We start from the raw sequence: 22,606 nt of genomic DNA, 5'->3' as shown, positions 1-22,606 counted from the left end.
ATCATTGAAGTTCAGTTATAAATTACAATTAAGGCTTATACACAAAATTGCTATCTACAAATAAGGGGGAAAACACTAATACAATTGCAATTTCCCCCTTACTAGCTCGGACTTTGCTACTTTGAGGAGAAATGTACTTACTATGACTGATATGTGGTTGTTCCACCTGCGCCATCTTAAGATGAATGGACTGACTAAGTCTCTCTGGATAAGAGTGTCCGCTAAATGACTCAAATGAACAAGTGACAAACAAGCAAATATGACAATGCATTACTGACTGTGCCATACTAAGAAGCATAACTGTTCGTCATCAAGCACCTTTAATACAATTACATAAATGTATACATAAAAAATGTGTATGTCACTCAGTTAAAAAACAAAATGTGGGTAGGAGTGTGAGATCAGAGCTATATAAACTATTTTGTATTTGCTTCTTTTTCATTCTTTGTAGCGTGGTTAAACCAGACTGAATGCAGCACTCAAACAATGGTGAGAGCATAAGCATTGTTTGGTTTAGCCAGACTACATTCTTTGACCCTCACCAACTGCTATCCCAAATACTTCAGTCTGTCGGTCTGTACCAGCTTCCATCTCCCAGTCATCCACCCAGTGTTTGAAGTGAACTGAAACAAGTGCTGGTACGGTAGTCATTTTGGGTGCAGTACTCATCATATATTTAAGCCAATATAAAAAAAAAGAGTGGCCAGTAATCAGTACCTGTGTGTACCAGCCCAATTCACACACTGCATCAAGCTGACTGACCAGTAAGGTGCAAATCACAAATGTATCAGGGGGGCTCACCAGTTACTGCAGAGGACAGGAGGCCTCCACAATATCTGGGCCCTTATTCAATCATATCAGAGTCTTGTCAAATCATAATGAATACGGTTATATGGACGGCGGCACCTGATCCTAGATCAGCCTACCTACTTGCTTTGTGAATACAGGCCCTGAGCGTGAGTGCATATAAACACAAACCCAACAGCGCTTCTCATTAAAAAAATTAAAAAAACATTCCTACTGCTGGTTATCAGTAGATCAAATGTGAATGCATGAATTCATCCATTTCAATTAACAGATGCATGTATACAAGACTTTTCTTCTCCAGCTGGTAGTGTTTTAGTACCATATTCCAAGAACACCACATCAATTAACCTCCTAAGTAGGCTATAGTAGTACTATGCTCCATATCACTATGAGTGACGTGTGACATGTTTAGAAACATGATCACAGCTATGTGACAGTGGTCGTAATGGCGTGGCACATTGAATTATGTACAATTACTTGATGAAGTGAAATGTATTCTGTTTTCATATCATACAAATTGACATAATAATGACCTATGTTCCTGTCTGAACAACAAAGAAATGTAGGTATTCCCATTACCCTTGATGAAGCTCAATTTAAGGTTTTTATTAGGTGAATCTTGAGCTGACAGGAATTACTCATCTTTGCTTCCTCTAGATGTTTACCAGCTTGTAAGATAAGGCAGAGATAGGTAAACATCTAAAGGTAACTGATTCCTGTCAGATGAGACACCTAATAAAACCTTGGTTAACCAATAACATCACAAAGAGAGACAATGGTCTGGGCTGGGTTTAGGCTCTTAAAGCTTTCCAAGAGTTCAAATGAATCAAAGCACCTTGTGGATGTTGCTGGTACCACTCTAATGTTGCCTTATGCTGCAGCGTGCATCCTTCTGATTCTGGACACCAACTTCCCCATATACAGCCTCTGGGTCAGTCCCAGAGGGCACTACTTTTGACCAGGGCTCATTGGACTCAGGTCAAAAGTAGTGTACTATGTAGGGAATTAGGTGCCATTTGCGACTCAACCCTCTGTAGTGTCTCCACTCCTACATGACGTCCACAAAGAACTCACTGGGATTTCCCATGGCAAGGTGGAAGGACTGGCGCGAGGCGGTGAGCTCTGGGGGCACAGAGCCCAGGTCACGGGTTGGGGGTGCCCCTGGAGGTCCCCCGGGGGTGGTGCCAGGGGGCAGGCCTGGCATCGAGGGCCCTGTCTGCCCCAGGCCCTGGAGGGTGTGTGGGTGCACGTGAGGGTGATGGGGGTGCTGGGGGACCATCATAAGCATCATGGGGTTGTATGAAAGGGGGATGCCCTGTGGGAATTGGAGGTGTGGAGGGGGTGCGCGGTGGTGTGAGCGCTGGCTGACGTGGCTATAGTGGCTGTGTTCACTGGGGGTGGCCGAGCCTCCGTGTTCCCCCCTCCTCAGGCTGCTCCGTACAGAATACTCTGATTCGCTGCCGCTTCCTGAGCGAGAGTCCCTGCCGTCTCCGCCTACCGGTGACTTCTCATCCCGGCCGCTAGTACTGCCCACCCCTCCTCCGCCTTTTCCTCCCCTCCGTCTCTCTCCCTCGCTTCGGGTGGAGCCACTGCTCCGGCTCCCTGGGTGAGAGAAGACAGGACAATTTGAAAACAGGCACCACAGAAAAGCAGAGTACATTCTAATATCACAGTCTAACCAGAATCATACAGAGGCTATCTATAGCTCTGATTCAAACAAGACATTATTTAACCCTTGCATAACCCTACAATGTTCCAAGTTTCTGAGTATGGCCTGTCAGGAAAACTCTGAACTCTTTAATGATTCATTCATTCATTAACACATGTATATTAATTACACTGAACAAAAATATAAACACAACATGTTTCATGAGCTGAAATAAAATATTATTTCTCTCAATTTGGGCACAAATGTGTTTACACACATTTACCCTGTTAGTGAGCATTTCTCCTTTTCCAAGATAATCCATCCACCTGACAGCTGTGGCACATCAAGAAGCTGATTAAACTTCATGATAATTTCATCTGCACCTTGTACTGGGGACAATAAAAGGCCACTAAAATGTTGTGCTCAAATTTGTTTACATCCCTGTTACGGAGCATTTCTCCTTTACCAAGATAATCTATCCACCTGACAGCTGTGACATTTTAAGAAGCTGATTCAACAGCATGATCAGGTGCACCTTGTGCTGGGGACAAAAGGCCACTAAAATGTGCAGTTTTGTCACAACACAATGCCACGGATGTCTCAAGTTGAGGGAGCGTGCAACTGGCATGCTGACTGCAGGAATGTCCACGAGAGCTGTTGCCAGAGAATTGGGGATGTTTATTTCTCTAGCATAAGCCACCTTCAACATTGTTTTAGAGAATTTTACAGTACGTCCAACAGGCCTCACAACCGCAGGCCATGTGTATGGCACCGTGTGGGAGAGCGGTTTGCTGATGTCAATGTATGGTGGCATTGGGGATATGGTATTGGCAGGCATAAGCTATGGACAATGAAAACAATTGCATTTTATCGAAGGCATTTTGAATGCACAGAGATACCGTGATGAGATCCTGAGGACCATTGTCGTGCCATTCATCACCTCATGTTTCAGCATGATAATGCACGGACCCATGTTGCAAGGATCTGTACAAAATTCCTGAAAGCTGAAAATGTCTCAGTTCTTCCATGGCCTGCATACTCAACAGACATATTACCCATTGTGCATGTTTGGGATGCTCTGGATCGATGTGTACAACAGCGTGTTCCAGTTCCCGCCAATATCCAGCAACTTTGCACAGCCGTTGAAGAGGAGTGGGGCCACATTCCTCAGGCCACAATCAACAGCTTGATCAACTCTATGTGAAGGAGATGTGTCGTGCTGAATGAGGCAGATGGTGGTAAAATCAGATACTGACTGGTTTTCTGATACACGTCCCTACCATTTATTAAAAGGTATCTGTGACCAACAGATGCATATCTGTATTCCCAGTCATGTGAAATCCATAGATATGGCCAATTTAACTTACTTATATGAACTGTAACTCAGTAAAATCTTTGAAGTTATTGCATGTTACATTTATATTTTTGTTCAGTACACCCCCCCCCCCGGTGTCCCTCCAGTCTCACCCTCACTATGCTGGCTCCCTGTGCTGCCTGGCGCGTAGCTGTAGCTGGAAAGCTCGTGGTAGGGGGGCGGCTGGCTGGAGTAGGGGTTGGAGGTGTACTGGTAGGAGGGGAACGTGTGCATCAGGGGCCAGGGTGTGGCCCCCGGGAGGGGCAGCGGGGCCAGGGTGTCCTGGTCTGAGGCCCCACTAGAACCGTCGTTGTCATTCAGGGAGAGGTTTGCCATGTCTGGGAGAGAAGTGTAATGGCACAGTTATAATCAGTGATGTATGATGCATCATTTGACCTTCATTTTCAATAAATAGGACATTTTACCAGAGCTCTCACAAAATAAAACCGCAAAAAGTCCATGGCAAATATACATATTTACAACAAACAGCCACGAAACTGTAAAGCTAATGTAGCACAGAAGGCACGGCAACAGCTTAAGGCTCGAGGGTCACATCGGGATTTCGAAATTCAAAGGAGTGCCGCACTAAGACAATTTTCTTATCCAAAATAATCATAATACAGGGATGGCCACCTGTTGCCCATCTCTGTAGTACAGTAAAACAGGCCTATGGGCAATTAGCCACAAAGGCTTGTGCTGTTTTACTCACAGTTCTCACAGTCGCTGAAGTCACCGAAAATGTAATAGCACTGCTCTGAGAAGGTGATCTTGTTGACCGTGTGGCGGATGAAGCCAGCTTTCAGCAAGTTACTGGCATACTTCCTGGCTTCACGACGGTCCTGGAAGCCCTCAATGTGTTGGTAGAGCCACTCCACCACATCAGAACCTGCCAATCAATCATCCATTAGAACCCCACACTAGAATCCCCCAATGTGTTGGTAGAGGCACTCCACCACATCAGAACCTGCCAATCAATCATCCGTTAGAACCAAACACTAGAACCCCTGATGTGTTGGTAGAGGCACTCCACTACGTCAGAACATGCCAATCAATCATCCATCAGAACCCCACCTATGATCTACTGTAGGGTTTAATCTTTGCCTGTAAATCTACCAATTTTCTTTGCGGAGAAAATTGCAACCATCCCGGTAATATCCTGGTATTCCCGTTCAGACCGGAAATGCTATTTAAAAACATATAGAAGTCCAAAAATTGACATGACTATACCACTGTAAATGGAGAAATGTGGACAGGAATCCAATGGCTTATTTAAGCAATAAGGCCCTAACTGCAGATCTTTGTTAAGTGTTGCAGTCATTTCAGTCGCTGTAGTAGCTGACGTGTACAGTGTTGAGTCATCTGCATACAGACACACTGGCCTTACTCAAAGCCAGTGGCATGTCGTTAGTAAAAATTGAAAAACGCAAGGGGCCTAAACAGATAACATGGGGAATTCCTGCTTCTACCTGGATTATGTTTGAGAGGCTTCCATTAAAGAACACACTCTGTTCTGTTCGACAAGTAACTCTTGATCCACATTATAGAAGGTGCAAAGCCATAACACATTAATTTTTCAATAATGTCAAAAGCCGCACTGAAGACTAACAAGACAGCCCCCACAATCTTTTTATCATCAGTTTCTCTCAGCCAATCAGTGTGTAAGTGCCGTGCTTGTTGAGTGTCCTTCCCTATATGCGTGCTGAAAGTCTGTTGTCAATCTGTTTACTGTGAAATAACATTGTATCTGGTCAAACATTTTTTCCCAGAAGTTTGTAACAGGCTGATTGGTCAGCTATTTGAGCCGGTAAAGGGGGCTTTACTATTCTTGGGTAGCGAAATGACTTTAGCTTCCCTGCAAGCCTGAGGGCACACACTTTCCAGTACGCTTAACTTGAAGATATGGTAAATAGAGGTGGAAATATCATCCACTATTATCTTCGGTAATTTTCCATCCAGATTGTCAGATAGCGGTGGCTCGTCATTGCGACAGATCCTGGGCTCGAACCCAGAGTCTCTGGTGGCACAGCTAGCACTGCCTTAGCCCACTGCGCCACCCGGGAGGCCTTGCTTGTCATTGTTGATTTCACCTCTTCCACACTGACTTTACGGAATTCAAAAGTACAATTCGTCTTTCATAATTTGGCCAGATATACTTGGATGTGTAATGTCAGTATTTGTTGCTATATTAGGCCCAGCCAGTTTAAAAAGGGACACTTTGTGATTTTGGTAATGACGCTCTATATCTACTTCCCCAGAGTCAGATGAACTCATGGATACCATTTTTATGTCTCTGCACCCTGTTTGAAGTAAGTTGCTATCAAGCACTAGCGCAACTGCTAAGTAGGGTTAGTACAATGACTGGAAGTCTATGGTATCTGCTAGCCGCTATCTGCTAGCCGTGCACTCGCTTTTGTTATTTTAACATCATGGACAAATGTTGCAAATATCCATTTCCTAGAGGCACGGCTGTAATCACAATATACCAGTCATTTTGTGACCAGTGAGTAGCTGCAGTTCATATTTTGAGCTTCTACCAGTGCCATAAAGAGATTTGTGAATGTGAGATGAGACTGCCTTCAGTAACTGCGTCATGAGTAGCCTACACATGAGACAGCAATTTCTAGATGTCATGCAAGTAAGTGATGGTTTCTATTGACATTATGTGGAGTAAGCTAAATACGGCAGGCTGCTAGAATTGTGATGACTGGTCTAATGTAGGCTATGAATGATGCCAGAGAGTTTGCCAGCAGCATACCTCCCTGCATCCCACCGCTGGCTTGCCTCTGAAGCTAAGCAGGGTCGGTCCTAGTCGGTCCCTGAATGGGAGACCATATGTTGGAAGTGGTGTTGGGGGGCAAGTAGGAGGCACTCTTTCCTCTGGTCTAAACAAATATCCCAATACCCCAGGGCAGTGATTGGGGACATTTCCCTGTGTAGGGTGCCGTCTTTCAGATGGGACGTTACACTGGTGCCCCGACTCTGTGGTCACTAAAGATACCATGGCACTTATTGTTAAGAGTAGGGGTGTTAACCCTGGTGTCCTGGCTGCATTTCCTATCTGACCTTCATACCACCATGGCCACCTAATCGTCCTCAGCTTCCAATTGGCTTATTCATTGCCCCACCTCCCCTGTAACTATTCCCAAGGCCGTTGCTGTAAACGAGAATGTGTTCTCATTCAACTTACCTAGTAAAATAAAAGTTGATGTCCGGTTCATGCGTGCACATTTAGATTTTTTTGTGAAGGTGCTTGGTTGGGAAGTCCTGGGATACCGGTCATCGGTATTATTATTGTTTATATTTTTAATTAAACCCTAATACTAGTTATAACTTTTCAACAATATAATCTTTCTTTCCAATCCAAATACAACAGCACCCTAGAAGTTGGCTATACAGCACAAACAGATCTGGAAGCAGTTCTCTCACCAAGGAAGGCATTGGGGATGGTGATCTTGAGCCACATCCTGTCCCGAACCTCCAGACCAGACTCTGGGGAGGCCATGGCCTTCGCCACCGATGCCATGTCAGAGTGGAGGGACAGGTTGAAGTCATCAAAACCTGGAGAGAGATGAGACGAGGGTAAGATTAAGAGAAACAGATTGTCAAAAAAAAATATTAATTATCAACAACTAAGGTAGACAGAACTTAACACTTGAGGGAGAAGAGAACTTAAAATAGCATTTCCAAAACTCGGTCCTCGCGATGTTGTTTTTTGCCCTAACACTATACAGCTAGTTCAAATGATCAAAGCTTGATAATTAGTTCACTATTGCAATCAACTGAGTAGTGCTAGGGCAAAAAACAAAATGTGCACCTCTTGGGGGCCCAGGACCGAGTTTGGGAAACCCTGACAAATCTTCAACAGAGATCAATGAGCAAAATGACAAAACTTGAGACTTACAAGAGAGAAAGCGACACGAGAAGACTCAAACATAGTAAATAAAAACAGACCTTACCTTTGTGGGCCAAAGACAGGCAGAGGGACTCACGCTCTGTCTCGGTCACCGAGGAGTTGGAGGTGATGGTGCTGAGAGAGGAGCTGCCGGGGTAGGGAGGGTAGGCCCCTGTCAGGGCCACAGAATGGCTCACCCACACAGCCGGGTCTATGGGCCGGATCGGCTCATCTGGAAGAACAATGGGGGTGTACACTATGAGGGGTTGTAGTCTCCTCTACCATTGGGTGGATTTCTCAGCCGAGGCTCTTTTCGCATTTAGTCTTTGCTCGATTTCTCACGTCTTCCCTCTCCTCATTCTCAAAACGAGAAGGTCAGAGGGGAAGGGACTTTGGATCTTCGACCTCGTGTGTTGTGAGGAGAGAGGATGCAAGGAATCAAGGAAAGAGGAACTGAGAAAGAGCCTAGGAGATAACAGGTTACTCACTGCGTGGGAGGGTGAAGTAGCCCTGTGGTGACGGGTCCCAGCATTTAGCCACTGTCAGGATAATAGGTCTGGGTGGAGAGAAAAGGAGAAAGAGAAAGCGAGAGAGACATCGAGATAATTATCTTTATTTTTTTTGTCTTTTGTTTTAGGGGGTGGATCAGCTTTAATATTGCAGATGGATTGTAGCTTCTATCAATGTCATTGTCTGCATAAATTTCAACCCCCATATATTTTTTGTAAATGTATATAATAATATATACAGTACCAGTCAAAGTTAGGCCAAAGAGTTCGATCTTGGTTTCATCAGACCAGAAAATCTTGTTCCTCATGGTCAGAGTCCTTTAGGTGCCTTTTGGCAAACTCCAAGCGGGCTGTCATGTGCCTTTTACTGAGTAACGGCTTCAGTCTGGCCACTTTACCCTAAAGGCCTGATTGGTGGAGTGCGTCAGAGATGGGAGAACCTTCCAGAAGGACAACCATCTCCACAGAGGAACTCTGGAGCTCTGTTAGACTGACCATAGGGTTCCTGGTCACCTCCCTGAACAGGCCCTTCTACTCCGATTGCTCAATTAGGCTGGGCAGCCAGCTCTAGGAAGTATTGGTGGTTCCAAACTTCTTCCATTTAAGAATGATGGAGGCCACTGTGTTCTTGGGGACCTTCAACGCTGCAGACATTTTTTAGTACCCTTCCTCAGATCTGTGCCTCAACACAATCCTGTCTCGGAGCTCTACGGACAATTCCTTTGACCTCATGGCTTGGATTTCGCTCTGACATGCACCGTCAACTATGGGACCCTATATAGACAGGTGTGTGCCTTTCCAAATCATGTCCAATCAATTGAATTTATCACAGGTGCATTCCAATCAAGTTGAAGAAACATCAAGGATGATCAATGGAAACAGGATGCACCTAAGTGCAATTTTGAGTCTCATAGCAAAAGGGTCTGAATGTAAATAAGGTATCTGTTTTTTTATTGTTATCCTTTTGCAAAACTTTCTAATAGCCTGTTATCTCTTCATCAATATGGGTATTGTACACAGATTGAATCCACTTCAGAACATGGCTGTAACGTAACAAATTGTGGAAAAAGTCAAGTGGTCTAAAATCTTGTATGTTTACACACAGCTCTTTTTAAATACATTTTCCATTATTGGAAGTATATTTTCCATGAGTTTTTTTTGTTTTTAATGCCTCCACTCAACCCCTCCCAGCGATCTCTTTTTCTATTTGCCATATATTTTTTGACTTTGCGGTTAACCTTTCTATCCTCAGTTTCTACAGATTGTAACTTATAATCGTTTTAGCAAAAACATTTTATTTTATTATTGATCGATCGATAATTATCTTTGTAGAAGGAGCAGAAGGGATGCACACATACAGTTGAAGTCGGAAGTTTACATATACCTTAACCAAATACATTTAAACTCAGTTTCACAATTCCTGACATTTAATCCTAGTAAGAATTCCCTGTTTTAGGTCAGTTAGGATCACCACTTTATTTTAAGAATGTGAAATGTCAGAATAATAGTAGAGTTATTTATTTCAGCTTTGCCTTTAAATTGTTTAACTTGGGTCAAACATTTTGGGTAGCCTTCCACAAGCTTCCCACAATAAGTTGAGTGAATTTTGGCCCATATTTCTATGAGATTAAGGTAAGGGATTTGTGATGGCCACTCCAATACCTTGACTTTGTTGTCCATAAGCCATTTTGCCACAACTTTGGAAGTATGCTTGGGGTCAGTGTCCATTTGGAAGACCCACTTGTGACCAAGCTTTAACTTCCTGACTTATGTCTTGAGATCTTGCTTCAATATATCCACATCATTTTCCTTCTCATGATCCATCTATTTTGTGAAGTGCACCAGTCCCTCCTGCAGCAAAGCACACCCACAACACGATGCTGCCACCCCCGTGCTTCACGGTTGGGATGGTGTTCTTAGTCTTGCAAGCATCCCCCTTTTTCCTTCAAACATAACGATGGTCATGGCCAAACAGTTCTATTTTTGTTTCATCAGACCAGAGGACATTTCTCCAAAAAGCAAAAAACTTTGTCCCCATGTGCAGTTGCAAACCGTAGTCTGGCTTTTTTATGGCAGTTTGGGAGCAGTGGCTTCTTTGTACCTTCAGGCGTTTAGAAATTGCTCCCAAGGATGAACCAGACTTGTGAAGGTCTTTTCTGAGGTCTTGGCCTCCTTCACTCACGCTGCCAAACTTACCCTAGTAAAACTGACCATCCTACCGATTCTTGACCTCGGCTATGTCATCTACAAAATGGCTTCCAATACTCTATTCAGCAAACTGGATGCAGTCTATCACAGTGCCATCCGTTTTGTCACCAAATCACCTTATACCACTGTGACGTGTATGCTCTAGTCGGCTGGCCCTCACTACATATTCGTCGCCAGACCCACTGGCTCCAGGTCATCTATAAGTCTATGCTTGGTAAAGCTCCGCCTTCTCAGCTCACTGGTTACGATAACAACACCCACCCGTAGCACATGCTCCAGCAGGTATATCTCACTGGTCATCCCCAAAGCCAACATATCCTTTGGCTGCCTTTCCTTCCAGTTCTCTGCTGCAAGTGACTATAATGAATTGCAAAAATCGTTGAAGCTGGAGACTTATATTTCCCTCACCAACTTTAAACATCAGCTATCTGAGCAAATCAAATTTTTATTTGTCACATACACATGGTTAGCATATGTTAATGCGAGTGTAGCGAAATGCTTGTGCTTCTAGTTCCGACCATGCAGTCATATCTAACAAGTAATCTAACATAACAATTTCACCACAAATAACTTATACACACACACAAGTGTAAAGGAAAGAATATGTTCATACAAATATATGAATGAGTGATGGCCGAACGGCATAGGCAAGATGCAGTAGATGGTATAGAGTACAGTATATACATATGAGATGAGTAATGTAGGATATGTAAACATTATATTAAGTGGCATTGTTTAAAGTGGCTAGTGATACCTTTATGACATCAATTTTTCCATTATTAAAGTGGCTAGAGTTGAGTTAGAATGTTGGCAGCAGCCACTCAATGTTAGTGATAGCTGTTATCAGTCTGATGGCCTTGAGATAGAAGCTGTTTTTCAGTCTCTCGGTCCCTGCTTTGATGCACCTGTACTGACCTCGCCTTCTGGACGATAGCGGGGTGACCAGGCAGTGGCTCGGGTGGTTGTTGTCCTTGATGATCTTTATGGCTTCCTGTGACATCGTTTGGTGTAGGTGTCCTGGAGGGCAGGTAGTTTGCCCCCGGTGATGCATTGTGCAGACCTCACTACCCTCTGGAGAGCCTTACGATTATGGGCGGAGCAGTTGCCGTACCAGGCGGTGATACAGCCCGACAGGATGCTCTCGATTGTGCATCTGTAAAAGTTTGTGAATGCTTTTGGTGACAAGCCACATTTCTTCAGCCTCCTGAGGTTGAAGAGGCGCTGCTGCACCTTCTTCACGATGCTGACTGTGTGGGTGGACCAATTCAGTTTGTCTGTGATGTGTACGCCGAGGAACTTAACTTACTACCCGCTCCACTACTGTCCTGTCAATGTGGATAGGGGGCTGCTCCCTCAGCTGTTTCCTGAAGTCCATGATCATCTTTTTTGTTTTGTTGACATTGAGTGTGAGGTTATTTTCCTGACACCACACTCCAAGGGCCCTCACCTCCTCCCTGTAGGCCGTCTTGTCGTTGTTGGTAATCAAGCCTACCACTGTAGTGTCGTCCGCAAACTTGATGATTGTGTTGGAGGAGTGCATGGCCAAACAGTCGTGGTTGAACAGGGAGTACAGGAGAGGGCTGAGAACACACCCTTGTGGGGACACAGTGTTGAGGATCAGCAGGGTGGAGATGTTTCCTATCCTCACCACCTGGGGGCGGCCTGTCAGGGAGTCCAGGGCGGGGTCGAGACCCAGGGTCTTAATGATGAGTCTGGAAGGTACTATGGTGTTAAATGCTGAGCTGTAGTCGATGAACAGCATTCTTACATAGGTATTCCTCTTGTCCAGATGGGTTAGGGCAGTGTGATTGCGTCGTTTGTGGACCTATTGGGGCGGTAAGCTAATTGGAGTGGGTCTAGGGTGTCAAGTAGGGTGGAGGTGATTATGGTCCTTGACTAGTCTCTCAAAGCACTTCATTATGACGGAAGTGAGTGCTATGGGACAGTAGTCATTTAGCTCAGTTACCTTAGCTTTCTTGGGAACAGGAACAATGGTGGCCCTCTTGAAGCATGTGGGAACAGCAGACTGGGATAAGGATTGATTATGTCCGTAAACACACCAGCCAGCTGGTCTGCACATGCTCTGAGGACGCGGCCGGGGATGCCGTCTGGGCCTGCAGCCTTGCGAGGGTTAACACGTTTAATAACTCATGTTGGCTGCAGTGAAGGAGAGCCCGCAGGTTTTGGTAGCGGGCCGTGTCAGTGGCACTGTATTGTCCTCAAAGCGAGGTAGCAAGACATCCTGGTCCACGACGGGGCTGGTTTTTCTTTTGTAGTCCGTGATTGATTGTAGACCCTGCCACATACCTCTCGTGTCTGAGCCGTTGAATTACAACTCCACTTTGTCTCTATACTGACGCTTAGCTTGTTTGATTGCCTTGTGGAGGGAATAGCTACACTGTTTGTAATTGGTCATGTTTCCAGTCACCTTGCCATGATTAAAAGCAGTGGTCCGCGCTTTCAGTTTTGCGTGAATGCTGCCATCAATCCATAGTTTCTGGTTGGGGAATGTTTTAATAGATGCTGTGGGTACAACATCACCGATGCACTCGCTAAAAAACTCGCTCACCGAATCAGCATATTCATCAATGTTGTTGTTTGACGTTATGCGGGAACATGTCCACGTGATCGAAGCAATCTTGAAGCGTGGAATCCGACTGGTCGGACCAGCGTTGAACAGACCTGAGCGTGGGTGCTTCCTGTTTTAGTCTCTGTCTATAGGCTGGGAGCAATAAAATGGAGTCGTGGTCAGTTTTTCTGAAAGGAGGGCAGCTAACCAATCGCTGCAGCTGTACATAGACCATCTGTAAATAGCCCACCCAATCTACCTACCTCATCCCCGTATTGTTTTTATTTACTTTTCTGCTCTTTTGCACACCAGTATCACTACTTGCACATCATCATCTGCTCATCTATCACTCCAGTGTTAATCTGCTAAATTGTAATTACTTCGCTAGTATAGCCTATTTATTGCCTTATCTCCTCACGCCATTTGCACACACTGTATATAGACTTTCCTTTTTGTATTGTGTTATGGACTGTATGCTTAAAACGAGTTTTAATGACTAAGTGTATGTAAACTTCCGACTTCAATTGTAGAACAAGACACGGACTGAAAGTTTGCATATAGGAAAGAGATGCCTTACCCAGGTTTATGTACAATCTCTCTCAGCACACGGACAGCATCGTCATTACTCATGTTCTCAAAGTTGATGTCGTTCACCTGAGATGAAGCAACATGAGAGGATAGACCTTAAACAAAGAGCTTTCCAGCTCTAAGAGACACAACTTATTGTGTGTGTGTCACCTGTAGCAGCATGTCTCCTGGTTCGATTCGCCCATCAGCAGCCACAGCCCCTCCCTTCATAATGGAGCCGATGTAGATACCCCCATCACCCCTCTCGTTGCTCTGACCCACGATACTGATGCCCAAGAAGTTGTATTTATCTGCACGGGAGAAACCGTACATCAGCTAACAGTCTTTTTTTATCCTATTCCATTTTATTTCAGATAAGAAAAATGAAACCTTACAGATAAGCTAGCACGTGAGCCTTATTTAGAGATAAGGCAATGAAAGAGCGTGAGGTGATAGAAGTGAAAAGGAGGGGAGCAATTGAAGGGGGCACTCACCCATGTTGAGTGTAACAGTGATGATGTTAAGGGACATGGTGGAGTCTGTCACACTGCTGAACGACGACGCCTGAAACACAGCAAAACAATAACTCGTACGATTACATCACATACACCGAGCATACAACATTTTAAGGACACCTGCCCGTTCCATGACAGACTGACCAGGTGAATCCAAGTGAAAGCTATGATCCCTTATTGATGTCACTTGTTAAATCCACTTCAATCAGTGTAGATAAAGAGGAGGAGACAGGTTAAATAAGTATTTTTAAGCCTTGAGACAGTTGAGACATGGATTGTGTATGTGTGCCATTCAGAGAGTGAATGGACAAGACAAACAATTTACATGTCTTTGAACAGGGTATGGTAGTAGGTGCTAGGCACACCGGTTTATGTTTAACTGCAGCTCTGCTGTTTTTTTCACACGCAACAGTTTCCCGTGTGTATCAACAATGTCCTTTGGGTGGTGGACCATTCAGCCAACTTGACACTGGGGGAAGCATTGGAGCCAACATGGGCCAGCATCACTGTGGAAAGCTGTCGACACAAATTTTGTCAGCTGGTAATTGTCATGCAAATAACTGCTGGTCACGGTAATTGACCGTTAATTATTATAAAGGGGTTCCACACATGCAAGCTGCTGATGAAAGGTCCACATTTTAAAAGTCTAATAAATCAATTTAATAGCCTGTACACAATCAACACCTAATATGTTGTGAAATCTGTTATGGTTTTAAAATGTACAGTACCAGTCAAAAGTTGACACACCTACTCATTCCAGGGTTTTTCTTTATTTTCTACATTGTAGAATAATAGTGAAGACATCAAAACTATGAAATAACACATTTGGAATCAAGTAATAACCAAAGAAGTGTGAAATCAAAACACTTTATATTTGAGATTCTTCAAAGTAATCATCCTTTCCCTCGATGACACCTTCGCACACTCTCGGCATTCTCTCAACCAGCTTCATAAGTTAATTTGTGGAATTTCTTTCCTTCTTACTGCCTTTCAGCCAATCGGTTGTGTTGTGACAAGGTAGGGGTGGTATACAGAAGTCAGCCCTATTTGGTAAAAGACCAAGTCCATATTATGGCAAGAACAGCTCAAGTAAGCAAAGGGAAATTACAGTGCATCATTAACACATGCAGGTCAGTCAATGTGGAATATTTCAATAACGTTGAAAGTTCCTTCAAGTGCAGTCGCAAAAACCAAGTGCTATGATGAAGTTGGTTCTTATGAGGACCACCACAGGAAAGGGAAACCCAGAATTACATCTGCTGCAGAGCATACGTTCATTAGAGTTGCCAGCCTCAGAAATTGCAGCCCAAAATAAAATGCTTCACAGAGTTCAAGTAACAGACACATCAACTGTTCAGAGGAGACTGCGTGAATCAGGCAATCATGGTCAAATTGCTGAAAAGAAACCACTACTAAAGGACAACCAATGAGAGGAAGAGACCACAAGCAATTCAACTGGTGGATATCTGTCCTTTGGTGTGATGAGTCCAAATTTGAGGTTTTTGGTTCCAACCGCCGTGTATTTGTGAGACGCAGAGGTGGTGAACGGATGATCTCTACATGTGTGGTTCCCACCGCGAAGCATGGAGGAGGTGTGATGTCGTGGTGGTGCTTTGCTGGTGACACTGTCTGTGATTTATTTAGAATTCAAGGCACACTTAACCAGCATGGCTACCACAGCATTCTGCAGCAATACTCCATTCCATCTGGTTTGCACTTAGTGGGACTATCATTTATTTTTCAACGGGACAATGACCCAAAACACACCTCCAGGCTGTGTAACGGCTATTTGACCAAGGAGAGTGATGTAGTGCTGCATCAGATGACCTGGCCTCCACAATCACCCGACCTCAACCCAATTGAGATGAGTTGGACCGCAGAGTAAAGGAAAAGCAGCCAACAAGTGCTAAGCTTATGTGGGAACTCCTGCAAGACTGTTGGAAAAGCATTCCAGGTGAAGCTGGTTGAGAGAATGCTAAGAGTGTGCAAAGATGCCATCAAGGCAAAGGGTGGTTACTTTGACGAATCTGAAATATAAAATGTTTTGATTTGTTTAACACTTTTTTTGGTTACTACATATGTGTTATTTCATAGTTTGTCTTCACTATAATTCTACAATGTAAAAATGTCAAAATAAAGAAAAACAATGGAATGAGTAGGTGTCCAAACCTTTGACTGGTACTGTATACTGAAACAAACTGGCCCCAACTGCAGGGTCCTACATATCCACACAACATGCTAACTATCTTATAGTCTTATGTTCTCAGAATTACTGTGTGTTCCTAGATAAATGTGGTCCTTCTGTAGCTCAGTTGGTAGAGCATGGCGCTTGTAACGCCAGGGTAGTGGGTTCGATCCCTGGGACCACCCATACATAGAATGTATGCACACATGACTGTAAGTCGCTTTGGATAAAAGCGTCTGCTAAATGGCATATATTATTATTATTATTATTATATATTAAATATTAAATATTATATATTAAAAGCAGTAGCTGTAGTACCCTCTCCAGCCTGGTGGGACGCTGCTTCCGGCGTCTGCGGTGGCGCTTCAGTAGCCTAGAGGCTGTGCTCTGTTCTGTGGTGCTGCTGAACCTGAGGGGGGAATGGAGAATGGAGGCGTTAACTCTTCCCTAAGGAAGCCTGTAATTGGCTCAGCAACTATATCTCAAACACAACTCGGTGTCAATGTGAAACAGTTTTTAAAAAATCTAGGTTCCTGGATATCACATAAGGGGTTCCCCAAGGCTCTATTTTAGGGCTTGTTTTGTTAACCATTTATATACATGATATAGGCAAAGTGGTGATGCTGGGCCAAATAAGTTCAAGTTATTAAACAATCGTGGTTGACGGCCCATGCTCTGTGTGTGTGTGACTGACCTGCTCATGGTGTCATCGTCCGAGTCACAGAAGCTGGTGGTGTCCAGCTCGCTGCTCATGATGGTGGAGGCACTCTCATAGCCTGCCAGGTGCCGCTCCCGACGGCTCTGACCGTTAATCCGCGGCCCTTTGGAAAGCAGAGGGGCAACAGAGATAAGGACGATCATGGGAGAAACGTGCATCGTCCAAAAATTACTCCTTTAGTACTTAGACTAGAGCATATCACTTATATGCCACTTTGCCAAAGCGACAATACAATTAACTTTTTTTTTATCCCTTTTTGTCCCAAATTTCATGGTATCCAATTGGTCGTTACAGTCTTGTGCCATCGCTACAACTCCCGTACGGACCCGGGAGAGGTGAAGGTCGAGAGCCGTGCGTCCTCCGAAACACAGCTCAGCCAAGCTGCACTGCTTCTTGACACAATGCCCACTTACACTGGTGAGGCTGGCTTCCGGGTTGTCGGAGGAAACACCGTACACCTGGCGACCGTGTCAGCGCGCATTGCGCCCGGCCTGCCACCGAAGTCGCTAATGCCCGATGGGACAAAAACATCCCTGCCGGCCAAACCCTCCCCTAACCCAGACAACGTGGGGCCAATTGTGCGCCACCCCATGGGTCTCCAGGTTGCAGCAACAGGGCCTGGACTCGAACCAGGATCTCTTAGTGGCACAGCGATGCAGTGCCTTAGACTACTGCGCCACTCGGGAGGCCGTACAATTACACTTTTTAGTAATTTAGCAGACGCTCTTATCCAGAGAGACTTAGTCACATACACATCCTAAAAATATATGTAATGCCTGCAGGAATTGAACCTACGACCTTGGCGTTTCGCGCAATTTTCTTACCAACTGGACCACTCAAACAGTTACTGACCATGCTGCTCCATGCTTTCCCTCCGTCTGGGCTTCTCCCTCCTGAATGACACCACTGACTCTGTCTCAGTACACTCATCCAGGTTCTCAACACTACCCGCCACATTGGGACTGGAGGAAGAATGAGGGGGGAGAACAAGGGGGATGAGAATGTTTTAGAATGCCATTGTCATTCATGGAAAAACAACTCCATGTCTGTTTCCTCTTTTGACATATCGTAAGGCATCCTGATGAAAGTAGTCAGCATTTTTCCTGTTCTCCCTCTGAAATGTTCTTCTCACAATCCCAATCCACTGTACCATTCCATTCAATCATTAGATCATTCACTGGAGCTTCCACTTTATTGCATTTACTTAACTCCCAGCCATGTGTGTGTGTGTGTGGGGGGGATCAGGCTATGCTGTATAGGGCTTCAACCTACTGGAATGACGGGGGTCTGGAGTCTCCGATGCCCCCTGTCCTCTCCACCGGTAGGGGAGGCAGGGGGGAAGGGGGAGGAGAGGACTCCGTACAGACCTCCACCGGGGGACGAGGGGGCTCCGCAAGGGGACTGTCTGAGGATACCAGCTAGAGGAGGGGGGAAGGGGGGGCAACAGAAACAAAGTAAAAAAACGGACCTATTCACACAAGCAAACATCATGCTTGCTCACCTACCACCAAACTAGCATGCTATCAAAACAAACAGCAGGACCACATCAGTGAAAACAAGATCCAAGTTATTATTCTTGATAAAGAACTCAATTATGTATTGAGCGTTGTCTGTAATCAGACACACGTGAGAAGTATTGAGGTTACTGCTGACCGGGTGGACAAAGTGCCATGCAACACAGTCCATAGACGAAAGGTGAGAGTCAGCATCTTACCCATGACACAACTCTCCCATTGAAACAAGGTAGTTTGGCAGCATCATCCGAAATCTCTTCCTTCACCACACTACGGACATAACACAGATCGAGAGATGAGTGACACACACACACACACACACACACACACACACACACACAGAGCGAGAGATCTCAAATATGCCATTGTTCATTTGCCCATGCTTCAGGCAGAGTGGATGTCATACGCTCACTCACTCAGACCTACAACATTATCTCAAAAACAAAAATGGATGATTTGTACATTGCTAAGTCTATAATGCAAACATTGATGAAATATGGAGCCTACTTTCCTTATTATTTCAAATAGGTACTTTTAGTATCATAGTTATTACCTTACACACTTGGTTTGTGAAACCAGACCTAAATGCCACTATCGTACAACAGCATCTCTAGACACACAAACACACTCATTCTCCCTCTTCTGGTGCTTCATTACATATTCTTTTTCCTCCTGTCTGTGGGTGCGTATTATTTGGTCTGTATGGGTTTATCCACCCATCTCTCCTTTGTTGGAATGCCCGGGTGCCTGTCCATGCCTGTCACTGTGTGAGGGAAGGCATTTTTCTGTGTATGGCCTTGTGATTATCGTCCCATGTCCTCCATCACTTGAGCTAAAGATATTATGAATAACCAGACACTGAAGAGGATTTACAGTTTATGATAAGCACATGCATTTATTAATAACAATGTGGGTTAGAGATGTCCTCAATTGTTGCTGATCACCTGTAAAGGAAGGAACATGTATTAGGAGTATGAGTTGGGAGCTCTGGTAATTGGTGCGTCACGGAAAGCTTTTGCTGTGCTTCCCGTTGTTATAACTCTTTATGTTTGTGTATTTACTGATCAAAAGTAACAATGTTTAACAATCAAAATGTTAAGGCAAAGCTGTAAAAATTTAAATGATTACCTTGTATTTCCCCGTTGATTGAAGGGGGTATCTTTTTTGCACTATTGGTTAGAGCCTGTAAGTAAGCATTTCACTGTAAAGTGAACACCTGTTGTATTCGGCGCACATGACAAAAACTTTGATTTGATCTGTTCGAGTCTAGGTTGAAGATAATCTTTGGTTTCATCAACAAAAAAAAGGATTATCTATTATACTAACAAGATAGTCGAGTGACTGCTCTTACAATGAAAATGCATGTCCTCAAAAGATGGAAGGCAGTGGGAGGAAGAGAAATCAGGTGGGACCATTCTAGCCAATGAGAGGGCAGATGTGTGTGTGTGTGAACAACAGGCACAATTCCAATATAATTTTTTTCAGTCTGAAAATTATTTTCTTCTCCTCCTGGAAAATATTTTGGGGTCTTATTTTTGTATTAAATATTTTGGAATATCAAACTTATTTCAAGAAATTCTATGTATTTTGTCATGGCTAATGCAGTGTTCCTCTGTTCATAACGCAATCAATGGGCATGTGCTCTGAACCAATGCTGGCCGTTAGACCGCACTCAACAAACTGTATAAAGGCCATAAGCAAACAAATAAATGCTCATCCAGAAGCACTGCTCCTAGTGGACGGGGACTTTAATGCAGGCAAACTTAAATCCGTTTTACCTCATTTCAACCAGTATGTCACATGTGCATATAGAGGGAAAAAAACCTCTCGATCACATTTACTCCACACAGAGATGCATAAAAAGCTCTACCTCAGCCTCCATTTGGAAATCTGACCAGAATTCTATCCTCCCGATTCCTGCTTACAAGCAAAAACTGAAGCAGGAAGCACCAGTGACCCACTCAATAAGGAAGTGGTCAGATGACACGGATGCTACAAGTGCATCAACGACCTCATTACCACAGTGACCGTACTTACATATCCCAACCAGAAGCCATGGATTAAAAGCAACATCTGCATCATGCTAAAAACTAGAGCTGTCGCTTTAAAAAGGAGCAGGACACTAATATGGATGCTTATACAAAATCCCGCTGCCCCTTTCAGCATGACAATGATCCCAAACACACTGCCCGGGCAACGAAGGAGTGGCTTCGTAAGAAGCATTTCAAGGTCCTGGAGTGGCCTAGCCAGTCTCCAGATCTCAACCCCATAGAAAATCTTTGGAGGGAGATGAAAGTCTGTTGCCCAGCAACAGCCCCAAAAGATCAGTGCACTGGAGGAGATCTGCATGGAGGAATGGGCCAAAATACCAGCAACAGTGTGTGAAAACCTTGTGAAGACTTACAGAAAACATTTGACCTCCGTCATTGCCAACAAAGGGTATATAACAAAGTATTGAGAAACTTTTGTTATTGACCAAATTCTTATTTTTCACCATAATTTGCAAATAAATTCATTAAAGATCCTACAATGTGATTTTCTGGATTTTTCTCATTTTGTCTGTCATAGTTGAAGTGTACCTATGATAAATTACAGGCCTCATCTTTTTAAGTGGGAGAACTTGCACAATTGGTGGCTGACTAAATACTTTTTTTGCCCCACTGTATATAATAGATTAAATTAATTTAGTCTCAAATAAATAATGAAACATGCTCAATTTGGTTTAAATAATGCAAAAACAGTGTTGGAGAATAAAGTAAAACGTTTAATAAGTTCCTTGCTCAGAACATGAGAAGACATGAAAGCTGGTTTTTCAATATTCCCAGTAAAGAAATATTAGGTTGCAGTTATTAAAAGGAATTATGACACGTCAACTATTTCTCTCTATACCATTTGTATTTCAAATACCTTTGACTATTGGATGTTCTAATAGGCACTTTAGTATTGCCAGCCTAATCTCAGGAGTTGATAGACTGTGATCAAGCATTGTTAAGAGCTGCTGGCAAACGCAGTAAAGTTTGAATTAATGCTTACGAGCCTACTGCTGCCTACCACCACTCAGTCAGACTGCTCTATCAAATCATAGACTTAATTATGATATAATTATCACAGAAATACGAGCCTTTGTCATAAAAATGGTCTAATCTGGAAACTAATTTCGAAAACAAAACGTTTATTCTTTCAGTGAAATATGGAACGGTTCCGTATGTTATCAAAACGGGTGGCAACCCTAAATTTAAATACTGCTGTTACATTGCACAACCTTCAATGTTATGTCATAATTATGTAAAATTCTGGCAAATAGTTCGCAACGAGCCAGGCGGCCCAAACTGTTGCATATATGCAATGAACGCAGAGAAGTATCACAATTTCCCTAGTTAATATTGCCTGCTAACATTAACTTATTTTAACTAAATATCTAGGTTTAAAAAAATATATACTTCTGTGTATTGATTTAAGAAAGGCAAAATATGTTTATGGTTAGGTACATTCGTGCAACGATTGTGTTTTTTTTTGCGAATGCTCCTTTGTTAAATCACCCGTTTGGCAAAGTATGCTGTGATTCGATGATAAATTAACAGGCACCGCATTGACTATATGCAACGCAGGACAAGCTAGATAACCTAGTAATATCATCAACTACATGTAGTTAACTAGTGATTATGTGAAGATTGATTGTTTATAAGTTAAGTTTAATGCTAGCTAGCAACTTACCTTGGCTCCTTGCTGCTCTCGCGTAACGGGTGATCAGCCTTCCACGCAGTAGCCTAGTGGAATGCAATATAATCGGTGTCCAAAAACTGTTTACCAATTGTTATGAAAACTTGAAAATCGGTCCTAATTAAATCGGCCATACCGATTAATTGGTTGACCTCTAATAGAGCTCAATTTTAATGGATTGGTCTGCCTATCCAGGTGAGAGACGCAGATTCAGTCTCAACCTTCAAGTCTTTATTGAAGACTCATCTCTTCAGTAGGTCTTAGGATTGAGTGTAGTCTGGCCCAGTGGTGTGAAGGTGAACGGAAAGGCAATGGAGCGACGAAAAGCGTCCTTGCGGTCTCTGCCTAGCCGGTTCCCCTGACTCCACTGGGATTCTCTGCCTCCAACTCTATTATAGGG

General features: G+C 43.8%; 1 protein-coding gene across 3 annotated transcripts in view; it reads right to left on the bottom strand.

Moving 5' to 3' along the window:
- Window positions 1-301: 301 nt before the first annotated feature.
- LOC123994753 (segment polarity protein dishevelled homolog DVL-2-like) overlaps window positions 302-22,606 on the bottom strand; it is a 47,337-nt gene continuing 25,032 nt past the window's right edge. For 2 of the 3 annotated variants that reach the window (XM_046297712.1, XM_046297710.1), the window contains exons 2-15: window positions 18,687-18,756; window positions 18,245-18,390; window positions 17,825-17,934; window positions 16,949-17,075; window positions 16,573-16,663; window positions 14,049-14,118; window positions 13,726-13,865; window positions 13,565-13,641; window positions 8,190-8,257; window positions 7,766-7,957; window positions 7,236-7,367; window positions 4,519-4,695; window positions 3,923-4,147; window positions 302-2,409 (exon numbers count right to left, since the gene is read on the bottom strand). In XM_046297712.1, coding sequence (XP_046153668.1) covers window positions 1,856-2,409; window positions 3,923-4,147; window positions 4,519-4,695; window positions 7,236-7,367; window positions 7,766-7,957; window positions 8,190-8,257; window positions 13,565-13,641; window positions 13,726-13,865; window positions 14,049-14,118; window positions 16,573-16,663; window positions 16,949-17,075; window positions 17,825-17,934; window positions 18,245-18,390; window positions 18,687-18,756 — 2,179 coding nt within the window. In that variant the 3' untranslated portion in view covers window positions 302-1,855. The remainder of the gene's footprint in view (window positions 2,410-3,922; window positions 4,148-4,518; window positions 4,696-7,235; window positions 7,368-7,765; window positions 7,958-8,189; window positions 8,258-13,564; window positions 13,642-13,725; window positions 13,866-14,048; window positions 14,119-16,572; window positions 16,664-16,948; window positions 17,076-17,824; window positions 17,935-18,244; window positions 18,391-18,686; window positions 18,757-22,606) is intronic. The other variant, XM_046297711.1, reaches the window with a different exon arrangement.

This window comes from Oncorhynchus gorbuscha, linkage group LG14, assembly GCF_021184085.1.
Source record: "Oncorhynchus gorbuscha isolate QuinsamMale2020 ecotype Even-year linkage group LG14, OgorEven_v1.0, whole genome shotgun sequence".
NCBI classification, from domain to species: domain Eukaryota; kingdom Metazoa; phylum Chordata; class Actinopteri; order Salmoniformes; family Salmonidae; genus Oncorhynchus; species Oncorhynchus gorbuscha.
This window is presented reverse-complemented; position numbering and strand designations above follow the sequence as displayed.